The sequence below is a fragment of the Temnothorax curvispinosus genome, unplaced genomic scaffold (genome assembly GCF_003070985.1).
Source record: "Temnothorax curvispinosus isolate PA1 unplaced genomic scaffold, ASM307098v1 QBEX01014453.1, whole genome shotgun sequence".
NCBI classification, from domain to species: Eukaryota; Metazoa; Arthropoda; class Insecta; order Hymenoptera; family Formicidae; genus Temnothorax; species Temnothorax curvispinosus.
In genome coordinates this window covers 48,316-66,112 of record NW_020224233.1, presented here as the reverse complement: position 1 = coordinate 66,112, position 17,797 = coordinate 48,316, and the positions used below count along the sequence as shown (strand labels likewise).

The window sequence follows — 17,797 nt, the reverse complement described above, 5'->3', positions numbered from 1 at the left end:
AATTACCAAAAAGCAGTCCGCTTATTATACAAGTTGCCTGATATTACTTCTAATAAATAAACGCGCGCGCAAAAATGGCAATGTACACGTAAGTAATCGGATAAATTTGAGATTAATGCAATTATTTAAGCTACGACACGACGATACAACGTTATTGACATTTACGTAGTCTAAAGACAATTTGGCTCTAACCCAACTCTAACCTATACGTGTTACGTACACAGATTTTTATCTCAAGATTGTTTTAACTTTTAGTTGCAACATGACAACTAAGTTGACTCGCGCACCCATTTTTTTGAATTTTGTACGTCATTATACGAAACGGAGAGTTAAATGGAAAGATGCGCAGGGTAATCTCGAGGGAATGAAATTTGGAGCCATTAAGTATTTTCCAAGGTATGAGGTTATATTATATAGCATTTTTGTGTTTTAATCCTTTCGAAGCAGTTCCGCTGTTTATAAGTTACGAAAGAAACAATATATTTATCGCGAAGCACATTATAAATGTTCCAACGTTGAATCATAATTCATTCTTTACATGTCAAGCTCAAAATTAAAAATAAAATTTTATTTTAAGTTTGAAACGATTCCTGACATATTTATGTAACTAAGGCTGCGGTTCACTTGATGCTACAAATGCTTCGAGGCATTCCTCTTCTCTTTTCTTTCAATGAAGAAAGAAGGAGAAGAAGGACACTCCAAAGCATTTGTAGCGTCAAGTGGACCGCAGTCTAAAAATAAACAGGGAAGACTCTTGGATTTTTAAATTCTGACAAATTGTTCAATACTGGATAAAATTGTATTTTGAATTTCGAAAGGATTAAGGCAACTCGTGATTAGTGAACTCACAATTGTTACTCCTGGTTTGGATACTCAACGACATATTTGTAGACATCCAGATTACGTTGATCCACCGATCAAGCCGAGCAAGGTGTTATTAGTAACGCGGGTAAAGCCTTTTGCGGGTAATCCTTGGTGGGAGAAAGAGATGCTCGAGCAATTAGGTTTCATAAATAAGGTAGTCAAAGTTGTAGGCGTAAAGGCATAGGGTGGTGTTTGACAAATTCTTTATTCGCTTAATCGTCTTACAGAAACACGCAAATGCTCCGGTGATCGTAAAAAACACGCCAGAGATATGTGCCATGCTCTGGAAGGTGAAGCATCTGATAAAGATCGTTCCCATAAAGTTACCCGACAAATTGCCAACCATGGACGATCTAAATGGCACATATTTACACGAGAATGGCACGTTTTATGTTATACCGAAAGTAGATTCTGCTCGCGAGGAAGCCGTGGAAAAGTTTGTGAACGATCCAAAGAAACTGAATCGCGATCTTATACAAGACAAACTGAGGTTTAAGTGGTTACAAGGACGTCCTATGTAATAGATATTGAATTCAATAATAAAAATAAATACTTATTAATAAGCGATTAATCTGTCAATGAAGGAACATCTTGAAATAATCCTTTGGCAATCCCCGGTGGGAATTCCTTTCCTGAGAAAAAACTTTCGAAATACCCTGTATAGTATCGTAAGGAAGAAATTCACGGTTAGTTAAAAATTCACGGTCAGTGTATGAAAAATAATATTCGTGTGAAAGATAGTAATTTTGCGCTTCAAGAGACACGGAGAAAACGGTTGAACAAATAATATAGTTTTATTTATATTTTGCATATGCGGTCAATCGACCAGTTTACAACCTACTAACAATAATGTTAAAATTTTAGTGTTTTATTTAATTCTTAGTCTGTTTAAAGCGTCCCACATCCCCAGGTTGCATAACACTTTTTAATTGAGATTTTATTCTTAACTTTATTCCAAAATTTAATTCATGAAATATATATAATGCTGAAAATTAATGACAAATGAAGTAGCGGATGATGACTCTTTGCGACACATACTCGTTAAAGTAAATGTGATCGATGAGAGTAGACTCCAATTTTAAAATCTGCATACCCAGTGGATTTGGGACCTTTAGCAGGCGGGAGCAAAATCTAAAAGATGCCCTGCAATAAGATTTCATTATCTCAATCATGGATTTCCTGACTTCTAGTCAAAAAGTTCAAATATAAATGTTAGATTCCGATTTGCAATATATGTATGTATAATCTTACATTGAATTCAATTAGGATTAAATTCAGGACTCGTCATTAGATCGTTATTGCACAATAATAACGGCTGTAGTGTAATAATAATATAAACTTAAATTAAATTTAATATTACTTTGATTTTTTAAATTAAATTATTTTAATATTATTATTATTATATCACAGCCGCCCTCCCTCAGATATATTTATCTCCTTGACATAAAATGGTCTCAACCTCGCGTAAAGATAGCTTGTTGCGGGACACCCAGTATAAGTGGAAGATAAATGCCGCTTTGGGTCAGTCGTGCGGACCTACTTAGATACAGTGTTCCAAAAAAAGAGTCGAAATTCAGAAGAAGATCTACACTTCGCGAGCAAAACTCGCCGATTCCAACTGCCCATCATGCCGCCGATCAGCTCGAACGATCCGGAAACGATTCGCTAGGCCGTGCCCAGAGAACATTCTCTGTCCCTGCGAGGTTTAGCAAGCGTACTAATAGCGCAGTTCTGAAACTGTACTCGACCGACTAATTCTGGAATTGTGTTTCCATTGCCACCGCGTTAAGGACCAACTGCGACTTTTACTCCTTTGCGATACTAAGAAGTGAACTAGATTGGAACTGCAGTTAAACTAATGTCTCAGCTATTCGTATTCACTACTACCACTCTATGAAAACAACTTCGGCCTCTCGTACATGCACGAGCGGAATTCAAAAAGTCTCGGTAAACGCGAATGTTTTTGGAAGTCCTAGTAACAGAGAGACAGTGATTGCCGTTTCTCTTTCGATTCCCCATCCTCGCGATCTCTTTTTCTTTTTAATGTACAGTTTTCTGAGCGACGGTTTACTCGTGTGTCAAATCTTATCAATCTCTTACAGTGTCATTTTAAAATGTAATTTGTAAGCAATTCTAATCCTCCTCTATGCTATCACACAGGAATCATATTATTACGTAGCTTCCCCAGTATTAATATTACTGATACATTTTTATATATTAATAATGTTTTTTCAAACTAACACGATTTTACAGGAATTTAATGCTATCTAGATAAACCGTTAATGTGTTACGTTCTAATTCATAATTGAAATTTCGACGACGAATAATATAATTATTGCGTAACGATCTCGTTGCAAAATGTGATACCCCGATAGCCATGTTTTTTCGTGCGGAGCGACACGATCGCTCATACACTCGACGGCAACAAGTGTGACCCACGAGTAAAGCATCGCCCAACGGCGACTCCGATGAGTTTACGCGGAACTGGTTCGTCTCCGATTACGCAGTTTCCAGAAGCGCCTGTCTCTCGACGTGTGATGAATCGAGATTGTGTTCTGCGTCGTCCTGGCGCCGCCCCTATCCGGCATGTACAGCCTCAGTAGTCGCGCTGCTCTCTCCTCCTGCGATCTGTCCGCTGCTTTCCCGCTCAGAAAGCTCAGTAGCTTCATGCTCCGTCTCTTTAGCCTTAGTCTATTCAGAAAATTTGTTTCACCGGCGCTGGACGGACTCGCCCTCCCATTCTGATCGTCGAACTCCTCCTCGAACCTCCTCGATCTCCTCAGCTGATCGGCTCTTCGGCCTCTAGGTCTTCTCCTGTCACTTTCGATAGAGTCTTCCCTCCGCATCGCTTCCCGTCTCTCCTCGGCGTTGCGGGAATTGGTCTCCTCCGCTCTTCTCGCGACGGCTTCCAACTCCCTCAGACGTTCGGAACTCCGGGAATTGGGCGAACCGGCCGTTTCCGGTGGCACATCCGCGTCCACGTCCGACAGCTTGCGATGCAAATCGACGATTTTCCGGCGAAACTCCTCGTCCTCCTGACTCAGCTTGGCGAATACGCGGTCACGAGCCTCCGCGTTCGCACCGACGCTCGACTTGGACGCCGTCTGAAACCGCTGTCACCACCATCCGACCTGGTGCTTGCCGCTGCCAGGCGAATCCTCCTCCTCCGGCAGCGGCTCCAGCCGCCTCCTACCCAGGAAGCAGCGCAGCGAACCCAGACTACCGCTGCCGCTCAACAACTGGTCCATACTCAGCTCCGGCAACGAGCAATCTTCATTCTCCGATTCCGGATCGACATCGTCGTCCACCGACAGATTTAGGCCGTAATTGTCCTCACCGATGGCACCGATGGCACCCACCGCGCCACCGCTGCTGCTGCAGCCGTTCGGCGGCGGCTAGGGAAGTCAGGCACAGCTCGGGCTAGTGATTCTTTGCAAAAAGAAAAACAGAAGGCAAGCGTCGTCATGCAGGCAAGCGTGCGAAGCTTATTCTATCCTGTTTTTATCGCTGCATTCCCGCGTCACACACACGCCTATATCGAGGATGAAGAAATCCCCTGATTTAGGTACAGATGTCCGTGATTCGTATTCCATGTTCAGTGCTAGGTGCGGTTATCTGATTCTGTGGTTTTATCTACTTCAAACAAGGCAGTCGCATTTAGCGAAAAATCTGGGCAATAAATATGACCTGCGGTCCCCGGAACAATAAAATGTCGCAAAGATTTCGTCGAATTATCGTGTACATTACGTTTTGTCCATTAAACTCCATTACAAACCATTTTCAAAATAAATGCGATTGCAATTTTTAATGTAGAGTGCAATTCAAATGAGTTAATGCTTCAGAGCTAGATGTTATTTTCAAGCAAGCTTATATGAAAGTATTGATACGTATCAAGTGATCATTACGATAATTTATAATGCATATTGTAACAAACAATTTTTATCGAAAACTTACGTATTATTTAGCTTAGAAATATTTATAAATTAATATTGCACTGAATTATTTTAAAAACTTAAACTGATTTCTTTTCTTTGTAAACTGAAGAATTTATTTCTAAGCTTTAGATTTATATTTAAAAAATATGGAGCATATGATGGCTCATGATAGTCTTTTAATACGAAATCTCCATTTCATAAAATATGTGTTGAGATTTGGAAATAGATTTGTCAATCTTAATCACTTGATACGCGATAAAATCCTTCATAATATTAGGACTTGGTTTACTGTGCTTCTAAGCTATCGCTTTTGGATATCGTGTATTGTAGTTACAAACATTATTACCGAATTAGCGGTGAAACTTTCGTCGTCCGGTCCGCCGGAGGTTGGCGTGCCCCATATATCGTCGCCGGAAGTCGCCCCGGACGTGGTACCTTCCTCGTCGTTTGGGTCCAGCGAGAACTCGGTTCGCTCCGGGGGTACCGGCGGTTGAAGAAGATAACCGCCGACACCTTCGCTGAGCTGTTCCAGCAAAACCATCTTGCTGACGACGTAGCTGCTCGCTCGGGCAGTCCACGCTCTCAAGCCGGATGGCGGCGATTCCGAGTCCCGGTTGTCGTCGTCCCCTTGCTCATCCAACTCGTCGTCTTGATCCAGGCTACTCATCGTACCAAAACGTCTCAAAGCTCTGCGCGAGAACAGTCGTTATAAACGTGAAAAATATCGAATAGTCGCTTTCAATTAAATCTTGTTGAAGAGCCAAGTGAGTGAAAATGTGGCATCTTACAATTTCAAGGCTATCGATTTAAATAATCAATAAATGATGAGTAATCATAATGTAATAATATAGAAAACGACCAATTTTTCGAGCAATGAATGATATTGGAAAATATTTATTTATAAAAAACTAGTGTTTATTGTTATAAAGGATGTTAGAAAATATTTATTTATAATAAACTCGTGTTTATTAATCGACCGAAATTGACAAGCTAACATTTTTTATTGCTCGAAAAATATTACCTTATGCTTTGATCGAGCGTGAATAAGTTCTTTATTAGTAATCATAATGGTTTCATCGAATTTAAACGTTGGTTGAATGTCGAGTTGAATATATGGGATTAAACAAGTTTGTTTTTTATTCTGTTTCTCTTGCCTTCAATAGCTGAAGAGGCAAATCTTGATATCGATGTTTCTGACAATTATAAATTAATTTGGAAAATAATTATTCTGATAATTAATTATAATTTATCGTACCTGTAAGGGGGTTCTCCGTCACAATCGAGGTCGTCCTCGCTGCCGTCCTCGGTGTTACCATCCGCAGGCGTGTAACTAGGACTGTTACGTCCTGGGCTATCGTGCAGTCCATTTCGCAGTCTGTGCCTCGTGCAGAAATCGGGAGTCGGTGGAAGAACCGAGATCTTTGGTGGCAACGGGGAAAACGGGTCCCTTTGCAACGGCGGCGTAGGACAACCCGATCTGTAATGCGCGATTACAGCCGGCTGTTATAATCGCTTAACAAAATTAACAGCAATTTTTAGATCCTGTATTTTATCAAAAAACATTTTCGGCCTAGCTTGCATTTACAACAGATACAGATATAGTCATAGAATGGATTAAAAATGAAGAACTTTTTGGAATATCAAAAAGATTTTAAAAAGATATAAACTATTTGAGTATTTAATAAACATTCGAATTTGATTGCGCGTCAAAATTAGCACCTATGACATCTCCGGCAAATGCTGATGGAGCCCGTGGAGTTCTCCTTCGTGGGCACGTGACTGCCGTTTTTCCGCGTCATACTGTTCGATTTCACGGTACTTAAACTTGCGCTCGACGCGGTGCTCTGTTGCTCCACGTCGGAATTCGCCGTGGTGACCTCCTCCGTCGCGGTGTCCTGGCTGGTCGACCGGCTATTGCTCTCTCGGGGGGTTCTGGCCGCCAATTCCTCGGCCGTCCATTCCTCGAACGAACCCTCGTGATCCGGAGGAGGGATCTGGTGCGAATTGCGCACCCATTGAGCTAGGTGATTGTTCTCCCGAGAGTTCTTCAAGATCGTCTCTAGGATCTCGCCGGAGTGAGACTCCTTCTCCTCCTCGTTAGGTTGCCGAGGTTCTCTCGTGATCTGTTATATATAGACGTCAATTTTGGAATTTTGGAAAAAAATTGACGCTTGAATCCAAGATGATTTTAGTTTCTAATTTAATCTCGTTTCTTCATCTTGTGTTTTTTTTTGGTGATATTACGTGGATAATAATTTTTTTCCAAAAATATATACGGTATATCAGGCTAGTTTTGAATGATATCACAACTGTCGTCATGTTTTTCACTGACCTGCGAACTTTCCAAGCATTCTCTACTCGCGGCGAAATTGTTGCCGGCAACTGGACTCTCTTCGGGGCTGTCCTGATCCGACGAGCCCAAGCCACAGCCTGTATTCACATAGATGCTAAAACGCAATGAAAATGGATGCTCATGAATACTACTCGGTCCATCCGCGCGGTTCTTCGCTTACACCTCGATTCCCGACAAAATATTCCGCCAGGCGCACATGCGTACTTTCGCGCCGACGAGCCCGCCACTCACATTTGCCGTTGAAGAAGATTGTGCCAAACGGCCTTGAGCTCCGGGGTGGGCGCTCGAAGAATGAGAACGCGTCTTCGGGGTCGACTATGCGGGCTGCAACCGCCGCTGTTTATCGTCTCGGCGTGACCGTTGTCCACGCTGCCGTTCGGGTGTATGGCGACCTGCAGTCGAAACTCCGTCGGTCTCTTTCGCACGGTGAAGCATGCCTCGGCGATGCTGGATAATCGCAAAGGTTCTTCGGTGACGAAGAGCACGCGGTCTCGCGATACCCGCGCGAACACTAGAAGATCAGTCAACAGCAGCGCCCAGGACGGTTGCAGACGCGCTCGACCTTCGACCTTAGCGAGAGCTCCGCCGAAAAGCCTAAAAACGATAGATTCGAATATGGCTAATTTTAAAATGGCTGGTGATCGCGCAAGTTATTACATATTTTCCGATTTAATTTTACAGAATCTCAAAAGCGAAATAAATAAATAATAATTGACAAATCGATATTTATCATAAATTTTTATTTTTTACGAAAATACAAACAAAATATGAGTCATTGAAAATTTAATTTACTGAAATTTTGTTTTAAATGAAGTTGCATATATATAACATTGTTCACGAAATTCTCAAGAAGTTAAAAAAACCATTGTAAAACTTACCATCGTCTTCCCGGCATCGCTAAGGTAAACGGCTTGCATCTCGCGAATACCAATCGAGATTCTACTTCCTGTAAACTTAATAGGGGCCTTCCGGTGTCTCGCGGTGGTTCCATGACACCCGCGTTAGCTGTAGCTTCTCTATAACCCTGGGCCAAGTCCCTTGCTTGTTGGCAATTTCGCGGTGACGCCTGGCCCAACAATTTCGTCATCTCTCTGCAAGCATGAATTTTCTACAAAAACGGTACGGTTTTCTCTTTTTCGGTGCTACAAACGTCGTGAGAAATTACTTTATATTTACATTAAGGATTATTCTTTGTAGTTTTCTTAATTTTAATACAAATTATTCAAGTTTTTCAACTTGAAAGAGAGAATATGAGGTTTTAAATAAGACACAGTGTCACAAAATTAAAAAAAAAAAAAAAAAAAAAAAACTACAAGTTACAGTATATTAAAATGTTACTTAAACCTTAAATCAATAATCCTTCAGTAATATTTATCATTAAGTACATTAAGTATAGAGATACATAGATCTTTATTGCATTGCAAGGGTATGCTTGAAAATCGAGAATGATTAAAAATACGAAAGTTTTTACCATGATAACAAGATTACAAATACCACCAATTATAAATTTTATTAATCGTTTATCTTTCAGTTGAAACATAACTACAATTGTAACAGTACTAAGAAACAAAGAAGTTTTAAATAAAATAAAAGTAGCTCGTTGCGATTGAATAAATTATTTTCTTGATTTTTTAACTTTTTTGTATTGACAATACTGACTTCGTCAGAAATACATGTGTATCACTGTTTAATTACTGCGTTTTAATTTAGCCGAGCTTTGTCTCGTACCAAGATATGATTATTACCAAATAAAAATGATTGACAAGCAAATTAGAACTCTTTATGAAGGGTCAACCTGTAGTGTTCTAAGGGTAGAAGCAACACCCCGGTGAGATCGGGGCGCCGTTTATGCGGCACAGCGGGCTCGCAGACCAGCTTGGCGAAGGCCGCGTTCCGTCTGAGAGCGACCAGCAGGCAGCAGGCACGTTGTAGGCCACTGAGGTATCTTCGGTAGGCAGCTGTGATTTTAGGAACTCTACAGAGATAGCTGTCGACACCGCCGCCTTCGTCCCTGATTTCTTCGGACAATTTGAGCAGTTCGTCCAAGTTTTGGAAAAGGATTAGATAGTCCGCCGCCGACAGGACATCTCGTCGCTCGAGCAGCGGGATCATAAAGCGTGTGTGGCCGCTCTTCAGGACGCCCCAGTACCTGGTCTCACGTACAGTTAACTCCTCCTCGGGTGACGCGTCAGGCGCCAGGTTCGGAAAGACCTGTTTGAACGAGTCGCGAAAAGATTTTTGACCATTTTTCACAGGGAATCAAAATAGACGCATATTTTGATATTTTGGAAATTTTCGCGTTTCGTCATTTTGAGACAAAGCTCGTAATTTATATTTATGTAGAGGTAGAAGACTGTGACACTTATTAATGATTGCATAACATAAGAAGTGAGATTCTTTGATCAATAGTGTATATTATAGAACGGACAAAATAATTAAACATAAAGATAAGAATAATTTTTGATAATAATATTGAAGAGTACTTGAAATAATGTCAAAGAATATCTTATTTTTAATTTTGCCCTATAATTTGACATGAAATAATGTAAACAGACTTTAAGAATTTTTGTGTCGATAATGAGACAAGAAATACTTTGCTGTGCAATGAATAAGAAATTAATTTTTACAATGATAAGTAAGTTAAAATGATTTGGTGATCAAACTTATTAGAATATGTGATGACTTAAAATCGCAGGATGAGGGTGGCAGGGATGTAATAAATAAACAGAACACATGGTTGGAAACAAAACTTGTTGGCAACAAAAAAGAGCAACCTGATCAAGGTACAAAACATAACCGCATCATAACTTAAACGGCATCTCTCACGTGAAAGATGCGCGCGCTATACACTATACGTTCCGCTACAAGTAAAGTACAAAGAAAGTAAAGAGAAGAAAAAAAACAATGTACACAGAGGTGTGTGACGCTCTTCGCACTCTTCTTGTGACGAAAACGAAAAAAAAAATAAGCTCTTAACGCACGCTGATGACGCGTCTAACAAATTCGCATATTCCCGCTATAATGATCCTCATAAAAATATAAAATTTCTCGACCTAAATATATATAATTTAGCATTAGATTTTGGCGCGTTTTTGATTTACAAGTGTCTTCGAAAAGTAATAGTAAACGAGTCAAAATTTTACAAAGCGGTTGACTATACATTTGCCAGATACCGCGATCTCCAGAGTATCAATAGCAATCATAAAAGCGAGTTTGCAGAATTAGATCTTGCAGTGCATCGTATCACTCGAGCTGTGTTAATTTCTCACACATCTATCTGATTGTTTGAAATAAGATTTACTGCAACGATACTCATGCTAAAAAAGTGTATTATCAGACACGTTTGCAAGTTTATATGTTTTGTAAAGTAGCATTTAACACTTAGAGACGACGCAATTCAGCATATCGATAGCAATTAAAAAATATATATTTTTTTTTCTACGATGTTGAGAATAATTGAACAACATATCCCGCCTATGGAGATTGTCTTTTCATGTTGCAATTAAATATTCGACGCATTTTCTGTGCCCGATCGATTATTTTATTAGAATGGGAGCTTCTTTAACACACTTTCAATCTTCAATTAGTTTACGATCCACGTAATTATGCTTCAATGGCGAACATAAATTTTAGTGACACTCTAGTAGCGGTATTCTCTATTCTGTAGTATATTATTCGTCGGTATCTTAAATCATCAGATAGTATCGCTTGTGATAACTACTAACAATTGATCATAGTGATTTTATATGATTGTTTCGGATCGAGTGGTTTACTTTTTACTTATAGGTATATTTTAACTGATTTTAAAATATCTTTCATGGAACATGTTTAAATTATGAGTATAATTACAAAATTAGCAATCTTCTCAAGAATCAAACTTTAAAGATGCAAATACTTTGTCGGAAAGAATCCGAGATACATTTAAATCCTACAGGAGAATGGAGAGTTTTGTATCCCGAATAACTGACAGCGTCATCACACATCAATTTTCATGTAATTATCGTTATTTCACGCGATATTTCTTCGTAATCAAGATACCGATGAATATGTAACTATCAATACCGCTACACGGGTAACGTTCACACGAGGACGCCCGTACCGACCTCGGCGCTGAACGTGACCGTATGCTGGACCGGTACGTTGGGACCGGCGACGGTGGTGGGCTGAAGAGTGGCGTTCACTGAGCTAGGCCTGTGGGTACTGGACGATTGGGCACCTCCTTTACGATGCACCTCCAGCACCAGCTGATTCGTGGCGGCCTGGATAAGGCCCAGAATTTCATCTCGTGGTCTCGTCACGACGTTCGTCGTCTCCACGAAGACTACGTGATCACCCGGCCGTAAGCCGGAACGATCCGCCGGACTTCCCGAGTCCACGCGTTCTACTCGCGGTGGCCTGCCCCACGACAACGAAAATCCCCATGGGATCTGACAAATGAACGATAAAATATTTGGTCAGCAAAGTTAATTAAGCATTGATAGACATGTCAGTAGAGTAAATATTAAATTGGCTTTAATCACGTTTCTTTTCATTACACATTATATGTGGATGTGCTATAATCTCGTCCGTGTAGAAAGGAAAAGTGTATAATTTAGCAATTTCTATCTCGTGTCTACTCGTGTTTTAATTTAAAACTGCTGTAAAACACACCTGATTGGCCTGATTGACCGAGGTTTGCCTTATCAGCCTTCTCGTGATAGTACAGGGCGTTCTGCCGCCTTTCGCGGTAAAACCCGGGTGCAGAGGCAGGCCTGTCAACGGATCGACTGGCTCTAGCTCCAGATGCCTCAAGTACATCAAATCGCCCGTCCCTGAGTTGTTATTATCTGACTCGCCATCCTTGGATAATGGCGGCGACACGACGCAGTCTTGAGGTACACCCGCGAAAGGGGTGCTCGTATTTCGGACGGATCCGGCTTCCAGAGGATGCCATGTCGCTTCCTGAAAAATGTTTTTTTTTTTGCTTTTAATTCTCCCGATCAAAAAACGCGGCGCATGTAAAATGTACTTTCTATTCTATCTCTGAATTTAATTTAGTTAGAGATTCAAGTAAAGGAATATTAAAAATTTTTTAAATCGCGTAATAATTGGAAATTGGAAATTGTGCTCTGTTAAAGTTTTGTTTAAAAAATGGATTTTAGATTACTCAAGGAAGAGAAAATCGATAGATCGACAGATTAAGACAATTCAAGGCTCAGCGAAAAATTTAAGTTAATTATTGAGACGGTCTCTTTTTTTTTTAATAAATACAATTGTGATAGAAATTTCGTAATAATAATTTAGCAATGATTCTTATCGCTATGTCAAAATATGAAAAGCAATATTACAAGTAACTGAATGTTTGTTCTAAAGCGAATGTATGTAGAATATCATTTCAATGATCCAGTATCAGATAATGCTATAGTGTTCAGAGCGAATAATTTGTTTAACATGAAAGAACATTTTGAATCATTGATAGGTACGTGCCACAACCATTGTACTGTAATGTCCGAACTAGAAAGATTAGATTACGAATTTTTTATGGAGCGAGAAAAACACTAATTTTTCAAAATCTGTTTAACTATCTACACATTTTTTATTAGCCTATTATTGCATAATATATTTATACTATATTTTCAAGAATTAATATAATAGCCAACGATAGGAAATATTTAAATGGAGTATCTTAAATATAACTACTCAAAGTTTCTTCATTTACTTTTTCTTTGTAATACTTCAATGATTTATAGGAAAAAACTTTCTAGACTTACACTACAATATTCAAAGCTTAATATAGCAGCAAACTTTATAGTAGACGTCTAGACGCATTCGGTGGTGCAATATACTTGAAATAAATCGGCAGCAGACGTCTGAATCAAGGGTCTTTCGAGTGAATACTTAATGTTTCGATATACTTACCCTCCTCCTCTAGGGGAACGTGAGCTTTTTAATAATTTATAGCGAGAAACTTTTCGGAGACACCTCCAGAATTAATATAGCAAGAAACTTTAGTAGATGTACTTCACGATGTACGATGTACGCTCGAAAAGCGAATCGAGAGCGGATGTGTCTCTCGATCGAACATCTCGAATATATACTCGAAGTTCCGTGATATTTACCTTATCCTGGGACAGAGGCAGAGGAAGAGTCATGCAGCCCAGCAACTCGCTACGTCTGAAACAGGCGGAAAGGGAAACACGCATAAATTTCCGTCGTCCGGCTTAAAGCCGCAAAATACGTAGCCAAACTCGTGTAGACACATACACACGCGTATGCTGTATATAAGTGTATAGTCTATCCGCGAGGAGCATGGTGTATATACAGCGTGACCGTAATGTCTCGCGCACTGTATGTGAATAGAGAAGGAAGGAGGGTGAGAAAGGGGGTGAGAAATGCACGTGGTGAACGTGGTGCGCATGATCCGGGGAAATCGATTCCCCTCCTACCGCAAAAGAGGAAATCCTCGGACACCCCCAGAAATTACAATAGTTTAGATATTCGGACGGACCATCGACCGAGAAGACACGCGGTTCGGAATTGCGTAATTTTCTGCATTGCTGAAAATCTTCCAATTCTTAATCTATTAAAAAGTATATCGAAACACGGAATACAGAAACGCGTCTTATAAAAACTCAAGAAGTTTCCTAAACAAGATTTTGCTTATATCAAAAATGCTAAATAAGACATTTTGTACCTAAAGCAACTTAATAAAATGCAAAACTGTCGAGATAAAAAGTTTCAATTTCGGTATTTATATAACGTAAGCGTTTTTCTGAAAAATCTCAATATATAAAAATATTTGAATTGCAAAATGCATTGCAATGCAAAATTGCACGAAAAAACTTGCCTGTAAAACAATTATTAAAATAAATATTTTTGCAATTGTGATTAATTCAAGCTAAAATGATTCAAATGGCATATTCTGGAGGGTTTGGAGAGTGTATTGTTTTCGCGAAAACGAAACTTCTTTTGAACGGTATTTTTCCAATATGAGAAATTCTCAGAACAATTTAAAATTAAGTTAATTGCTTCGATTGAGCAATCCGAAGAATAAACAAATCAAGGCCGAGACGGCGAAAGAAAAGGGATCGATCGTCGATTGAACATCGAACGAAATAAAGAAACTTTTCTTGCGAAGTATACTATGGGTGCGCGTTCGCGGAGCGCACTATTATAGCGTCATTCTATCCTTGTTTTACATCTAACGAACGACAAAGATATATCGACGTGCACGCGTAAAAATAAACGCAGTAATAGATGAACGATCAGCCAATACGTATAAGAAAATAAGCGAATTTATACAGAGATGCACGAGTAATACAGAAAAGATATAAGTCTACAAGGCAGATAAATTTGTTGCTCCACTAACATAAATTCGATGGACTACTTGTGGCTCTCGTGCAGTGCAATTCGTGCCTGCTTTACGAATTTCACGGGATTTTCCCACGCCATACTGCCCCGGTGTACCTCGAGAGATCGCTATCTCGTACACGGTACGAGATATCACGTGCTTGTTGAGCCTCCTAAGTTAACGACGTATCGTTTACGAGGCTTTATCAGAACGAATTAAATCGCGGCTGACTCGCCGACCGAGGTTAATTTCTCCCCTGCTCTGACTGTTACGAAACAAGTGAAATAGCTCAAGCCTTATCGCGGCAATCTGTTTTGCAGCCGCAAACACGTTTCAAAATTCGTGCTGAGTTTGCTCTATTATTCCTGGCTTTTTATCCTCTTCAAAGAAATTATATTGTATAAAAATATTACGTATAAATATATTTGTCTCTACACAATTAATTAAAAATTAGCAATGTAAAATTTTAAAATTAACAATTAACAATTTACTTAAAAGTAAATAATTTAAGATTGATCTACGGAAGTGGATCTAATCCATTTCTTTAAAAGAGCTCACGAGAAAATTTATTTTAATTTAATTTTCTTTAAGTCAAAATCTATTTTCTCGAATTATTTTTCAAAATCTATTTTTCTCGAATTACAAAAAGTGGATTAGATTACTTTCATATCTAATTTCTTCAATCTCCCTTTTGATAGCTTTTTAATTAATCATGCGTTAAACATGCCACGGGCTGTCTCTCACGTACGGATTTCCTGAGAAAATCATAATTAATCTTCACAAAGCAGAGGCACTCTTGTGTTAATAAATAAATTTCCAGAGAACGAGACGTCAGATTCGTATGAAACTTTAGCACAGCCTCTCAAGATTTACGGACTTAATTTCATGTCAGTATCTTCTTGCATCTTATTGTTAGTATCGAAAACCTTCTCCTCCAGTCCTCTTTCTCTTTCTCTCTCGTTTCCGCGGAGCATGCTCACCTCGCACGGCGATCCCGGTGCCAGACGGCGATGTCCAGGGACGTGGGCCTGTGACCGGTACAGTGACTATTGTATGCCGGACAGGGGAGTATAAGGGTCTCGCGAAACACCGGATTCGGCGTAGCGCGGTGAACTGCGGTCCTCTTGACGACTCCCTCGCCGCTGATGTTCTTTAGACTCGCTTTGACGTACGCGTGCACCGGTCCTTCGTACGCCCGCCTCAGATCCTTACACCTTATTACTGCGAGAATAAAAATATAAAAGAATGAAATATATATATATAGATATATGCTTCATTGTATTATATTATTCGTTTCAGAAATTTTATTTTATTTAAAAATATATAAATAACTGCATGCAAACTTATATAAATTTTTGTTTCAAAAAATTTCACTACAGTTAGTATATGAAAATAGAACGATGATAATTACGAAAAGTAATAAGCCTATATTTATCTATCTTTAAAAAAAAATAAGGATCTTGAAATAATATTCTCTCTCTCTCTTTAAATCAATTAATCCCGAAATGTAATAAACGTAGTAAAAAATAATTAGTGAGTAATTATAAATACTAATAAAAAGTAAAAGTTACCAAATAAATTCTGAACGTAATAGAATATTTTAGTGAACGTAATAGAAGACTCCTTCTTTAATTATTAAAGCCGAAGGTTGTTGAACGCCTGAAATTGGAGATTTTATAGTTGTAACCACCGTGGTAGCTATTAGAGGTTCCCCTGATTTATGTTCGCATGGTAGGAAAGGAGGAACTGCTCGATAATGTGATGAAAAGGATCAGCACGCTGTTACGACCTTTGCCCTACTTCATTTTCACTTCACCTTCACATTCCTTCTATCCGGCAAGATTTTATCGGCGATAGAAAGAAATTGTGAAGGCGAAAGCAACGAATAAGAAAGTGAATAAGGATATCGAGAATCAAACTTCTTTTTAATTCCAGCTAACACTTTCGTTGTCAGTAATCAAGACCAGTTATTCATTATAATGTAACAGCGTCTAGTTTTATTTATGGTTGCACATAAAAAAACAGCCATATAACAGTTATTTTTCTTATAAATAAGAACTTTCGAAAAGATTAAGAAGATGTTCGTAATATATATATATACACACAGAAAAAAAGAATATTCTTGATTTGAAAATATATCTAGTTTCAACGTGAAAATCTTGAAATGAGATTATATTTCGTTGAACAAAGAAAACTTGCTTGAATGAAGTCATTATATATAGTTCAACCAAGAAAAAAATGTTGAAATAAAAAGTTGAAATTTTTATAAGAAGATATAGATTGTTTCGTATATAAGCAAGATCACTATAATCTTCTTATAAGAATTTCAGCTTTTTATTTCAACATTTTTTTCTTGATTGAACTATATAATGACTTTATTCAACCAAGTTTTCTTCGTTTAACGCAATATAATCTTATTTCAAGATTTTTTACGTTGAAACTGAAGATTTTAAATAAAAAATACCTATTCTTTTTTTCTATGTAGCACTTGAACACGTGCAGCAATAAACTCCGCTACGTAGAGCGTATTTAGCCAATTTCCTTTGCTTGCCATCACGAGTTCCACTACATTTAATCTTGTAACGTACTCATTTTAATTTGCCGCAATTACACTGCTTCGCAATTATTTTACAGTTATAGCTCTTATTGTCTTCGTGAATTTACGCAGTAATACAAGAGTATCTTAAAAGCCGATAATGAAATATAGTCTCACGATGCATGATTTGCTCGATTTAAACATATTTTGTTCAATTATAAATATAGATATTGCATCTAGCTTTGCACATTAATTTAATAATCATATAATTATTTCATATTTATTTTATTTTGAAAAATCTTTAGAAGAATAAAAATTTTTAATAACATATGCGCATATATATATGTATATCCTATATTTTATTTTCGGTAAAAACACAAACAAGTCTATCTTTAACATTTATTTTATTATTTATAGTAATTCTGCGGTTTTTATTTTGATGTATATAAATAATAATTAGAGACAACTAAATTCCGTCATTATTTCATTTTCTTAGAATGTTAAAACTGCCTTTTACTATTTTAATCAGATTAGATTTAATTTATGGTAAATTTCCTATGTAAATACACTTGATTGCGCTAAATCTCTTTAACGTCAGACTTTAATCTACTTGAACCAAACTGTTTTGAAATAAAACAAAATATTCGTATAATCGAATAGAATATATTTGTTCATTTGCATATTGTGGCAAATTTTGTATTATGCGACGGCACTGCGGACAGGCGGGATCCCGGAGAATCGACGCTCCGGGCTCGCTCTTACGGCCGACTGTACCGCGG

General features: G+C 38.4%; 2 protein-coding genes across 2 annotated transcripts in view; one reads left to right on the top strand and one right to left on the bottom strand.

Moving 5' to 3' along the window:
- Nucleotides 1-1,435, top strand: LOC112464683 (39S ribosomal protein L30, mitochondrial). The gene is made up of 4 exons (XM_025031817.1): nucleotides 1-88; nucleotides 256-396; nucleotides 892-1,018; nucleotides 1,092-1,435. Exons 1-4 carry the CDS (start codon nucleotides 75-77, stop codon nucleotides 1,383-1,385), a joined length of 576 nt encoding a protein of 191 aa, XP_024887585.1. The 5' UTR covers nucleotides 1-74; the 3' UTR covers nucleotides 1,386-1,435.
- Nucleotides 1,436-1,639: 204 nt separating this feature from the next.
- LOC112464682 overlaps nucleotides 1,640-17,797 on the bottom strand; it is a 31,033-nt gene continuing 14,875 nt past the window's right edge. Inside the window, exons 5-16 of the mRNA XM_025031816.1 lie at nucleotides 15,463-15,703; nucleotides 13,251-13,305; nucleotides 11,803-12,093; nucleotides 11,256-11,579; nucleotides 8,948-9,363; nucleotides 8,031-8,243; nucleotides 7,384-7,746; nucleotides 7,132-7,246; nucleotides 6,519-6,922; nucleotides 6,055-6,276; nucleotides 5,146-5,488; nucleotides 1,640-4,259 (exon numbers count right to left, since the gene is read on the bottom strand). Coding sequence (XP_024887584.1) covers nucleotides 3,981-4,259; nucleotides 5,146-5,488; nucleotides 6,055-6,276; nucleotides 6,519-6,922; nucleotides 7,132-7,246; nucleotides 7,384-7,746; nucleotides 8,031-8,243; nucleotides 8,948-9,363; nucleotides 11,256-11,579; nucleotides 11,803-12,093; nucleotides 13,251-13,305; nucleotides 15,463-15,703 — 3,266 coding nt within the window. The 3' untranslated portion in view covers nucleotides 1,640-3,980. The remainder of the gene's footprint in view (nucleotides 4,260-5,145; nucleotides 5,489-6,054; nucleotides 6,277-6,518; nucleotides 6,923-7,131; nucleotides 7,247-7,383; nucleotides 7,747-8,030; nucleotides 8,244-8,947; nucleotides 9,364-11,255; nucleotides 11,580-11,802; nucleotides 12,094-13,250; nucleotides 13,306-15,462; nucleotides 15,704-17,797) is intronic.